The following is a 3,217-nucleotide window of genomic DNA, read 5'->3' as shown; positions in this document are numbered from 1 at the left end:
GAAGGAGGGGGGGGTGGGTGGAGAGATGCAGATGAGGAAGGAGGAGGGGTGGAGAGATGCAGATGAGGAAGGTGGGGGGGTGGAGAGATGCAGATGAGGAAGGAGGAGGGGTGGAGAGATACAGATGAGGAAGGATGGGGGTGGAGAGATGCAGATGAGGAAGGAGGAGGGGGGTGGAGAGATACAGATGAGGAAGGATGGGGGTGGAGAGATGCAGATGAGGAAGGAGGAGGGGGTGGAGAGATGGAGATGAGGGAGGAGGAGGGGGGGTGGAGAGACACAGATGAGGAAGGAGGGAGGGTGGAGAGATGCAGATGAGGAAGGAGGGGGGGTGGAGAGATACAGATGAGGAAGGAGGAGGGGGGGTGGAGAGATACAGATGAGGAAGGAGGGGGGAGATACAGATGAGGAAGGAGGGAGGGTGGAGAGATGCAGATGAGGAAGGAGGGGGGGTGGAGAGATACAGATGAGGAAGGAGGAGGGGGGGTGGAGAGATACAGATGAGGAAGGAGGAGGGGGGGTGGAGAGATACAGATGAGGAAGGAGGAGGGGGGGTGGAGAGATACAGATGAGGAAGGAGGAGGGGGGTGGAGAGACACAGATGGGGAAGGAGGGGGGGAGATACAGATGAGGAAGGAGGGGGGGGGGATACAGATGAGGAAGGAGGAGGGGGGGTGGAGAGATGCAGATGAGGAAGGAGGAGGGGGGGTGGAGAGACACAGATGGGGAAGGAGGGGGGGAGATACAGATGAGGAAGGAGGGGGGTGGAGAGATACAGATGAGGAAGGAGGGGGGTGGAGAGATACAGATGAGGAAGGAGGGGGTGGAGAGATACAGATGAGGAAGGAGGGGGTGGAGAGATACAGATGAGGAAAGAGGGGGGTGGAGAGAGATGCTGGAGGGAGGGAGAGAGATGCTGGAGGGAGGGATCGTAGATGCATTTGAGTGGGGGAGAGAATGAGGTGAGAGAGAGAGAGGGATGGAGACGAGACAGACCAGTGTGTGGCAGCTATGGGCTTGTTGCAGGACCACACCTAAAGACACAGTGAGAGGAGACGGAGGGAGGGAGGGATGGAGACGAGACAGACCAGTGTGTGGCAGCTATGGGCTTGTTGCAGGACCACACCTAAAGACACAGTGAGAGGAGACGGAGGGAGGGAGGGATGGAGACGAGACAGACCAGTGTGTGGCAGCTATGGGCTTGTTGCAGGACCACACCTAAAGACACAGTGAGAGGAGGCGGAGGCAGGGAACAAAGGAGGGAGAGAGAGAAAGGGAGGAATGAATCAAATAACAGAGAGAGAGACCTCTCAAGTCCTGCACCCAAGTGATGTCTAACCGTGTGGAAGCTTTGTGGTTGCAAGTGTCAACATGGTTTCTATGACAACACGTGTGACGTTTTACTCGGCCTGCGCTGCATGTGGAGGTGTTTCTGGTTTTGAAAACTAGCCGACTAGCTTCTCGACTACTGGGTTGGGCTTTTCTCTCTCTGCATTAACAACGGGCGAGGACGTGTTTGACAACTAACGGTGCTTCAAGACTTTGACCAAAAACAAAACCCTTTACCATTTCACTACTGACAACGCCTCAAGACAAGGATCACAATATGACCTTTTCCCCCATGAATCTTTAGGTGGAGAATAGAGAAATCTCTGGGATAGGATGACACCATCTCCATGTTGTGTGGTTGGTTGGTCCTGAAGAAGAAGGGATACGCCACTGGAACCTTGGAACCACCAGGACTTCTAGAACTTTTCATATTGGAACCACCAGGACTTCTAGAACTTTTCATATTGGAACCACCAGGGCTTCTAGAACTTTTCATATTGGAACCACCAGGACTTCTAGAACTGTTCATATTGGAACCACCAGGACTTCTAGAACTGTTCATATTGGAACCACCAGGACTTCTAGAACTTTTCATATTGGAACCAGGGTGACTTGAGAACTTTTCACAATGAAAAAAGGACCAGTAGCAATCTACCTGCCATGACTCATCGTAGGTGGAAGAAGAGGATGAGGAAGAGGAGAAGACGAGGTGTCGAAGTCTTTCTTTCGATGATCTGAAAAGATTGGGATGTGCTTGTGGACACAGGATTTAAATAAACCTCTGCCTACGAGAGTATTTTAAATTATAATGCTGTGAGGACATTTTAGACAGCCGGATGAGAAACAAGCACATTAAACCTTGTACTGTATTTAGGGTTGCAAAATATCAGGAACTTTCCCCAAATTCCCTGATTTTCCAGAAATACTGGTTGGAATTTTTCTGGAATCAGACAGAAATAAGCACAACATCCATAATCCTCCAACCAGGGAATTTGGGGGAAAATGACTGGATTTTTCAACCCTATATTGAAACCTGAGTTTTTTTTCTGAATCCCAGTTACTGTGGTACGTTTCAACAAAGAGTTTTATCAAAGTGCGTAAATAGTTAGAGATGCATGGTTTAATCAAGTGCTGAAGCCAATAGAACACAGACACGCGCTGATGTCATCACCATGATGATACGACTCAGAGGTGGTCCCCCTTTTACGTGTGTGTCAGTGTGTGTGTGTGTGTGTGTGTGTGTGTGTGTGTGTGTGTGTGTGTGTGTGCAGCGAGTAGGTGTGATTTTTGTCTCACAAAAAAATATGATAAAACTCCAGAATGCCAAATCAACCAAACTGCCAAGACTGTGTTATTCTTCCCTCTTCTGAATAACTTCCATATTACCATTGTGTATTTATTTAGTTGGTTTATGTGTATGAGGTTATATCATAACAAGGACTTCAATATGAGCCCAATGACTTCACTATGAGTCCAATGACTGCAATATGAGTCCTTCACTATGAGTCCAATGACTTCACTATGAGTCCAATGACTTCACTATGAGTCCAATGACTTCACTATGAGTCCTTCACTATGAGTCCAATGACTTCACTATGAGTCCAATGACTTCAATATTAGTCCAATGACTTCACTATGAGTCCAATGACTGCAATATTAGTCCAATGACTTCACTATGAGTCCAATGACTTCACTATGAGTCCAATGACTTCAATATGAGTCCAATGACTTCACTATGAGTCCAATGACTTCACTATGAGTCCAATGACTGCAATATTAGTCCAATGACTTGGACATGTTCATGATTATTACTTGTGAGGTGATTTTTGAGTTGAAGCCTGTGGATGCGGCCCAAATAGCACCCTATTCGGTGCACTAAAAAGTAGTG

General features: G+C 48.2%; 1 protein-coding gene across 1 annotated transcript in view; it reads left to right on the top strand.

Moving 5' to 3' along the window:
- LOC139424303 (mitochondrial adenyl nucleotide antiporter SLC25A23-like) overlaps positions 1 to 2,712 on the top strand; it is a 24,720-nt gene extending 22,008 nt beyond the window's left edge. Inside the window, exon 11 of the mRNA XM_071176006.1 lies at positions 1,635 to 2,712. Within this exon, the coding sequence (XP_071032107.1) occupies positions 1,635 to 1,661 (27 nt within the window). The 3' untranslated portion in view covers positions 1,662 to 2,712. The remainder of the gene's footprint in view (positions 1 to 1,634) is intronic.
- The last annotated feature ends 505 nt before the right edge of the window (positions 2,713 to 3,217 follow it).

This window comes from Oncorhynchus clarkii, chromosome 13 (assembly GCF_045791955.1).
Source record: "Oncorhynchus clarkii lewisi isolate Uvic-CL-2024 chromosome 13, UVic_Ocla_1.0, whole genome shotgun sequence".
Lineage (NCBI taxonomy): Eukaryota > Metazoa > Chordata > Actinopteri > Salmoniformes > Salmonidae > Oncorhynchus > Oncorhynchus clarkii.
The sequence above is the reverse complement of the archived record's forward strand: the minus strand, read 5'-3'. Positions and strand labels throughout refer to the sequence as shown.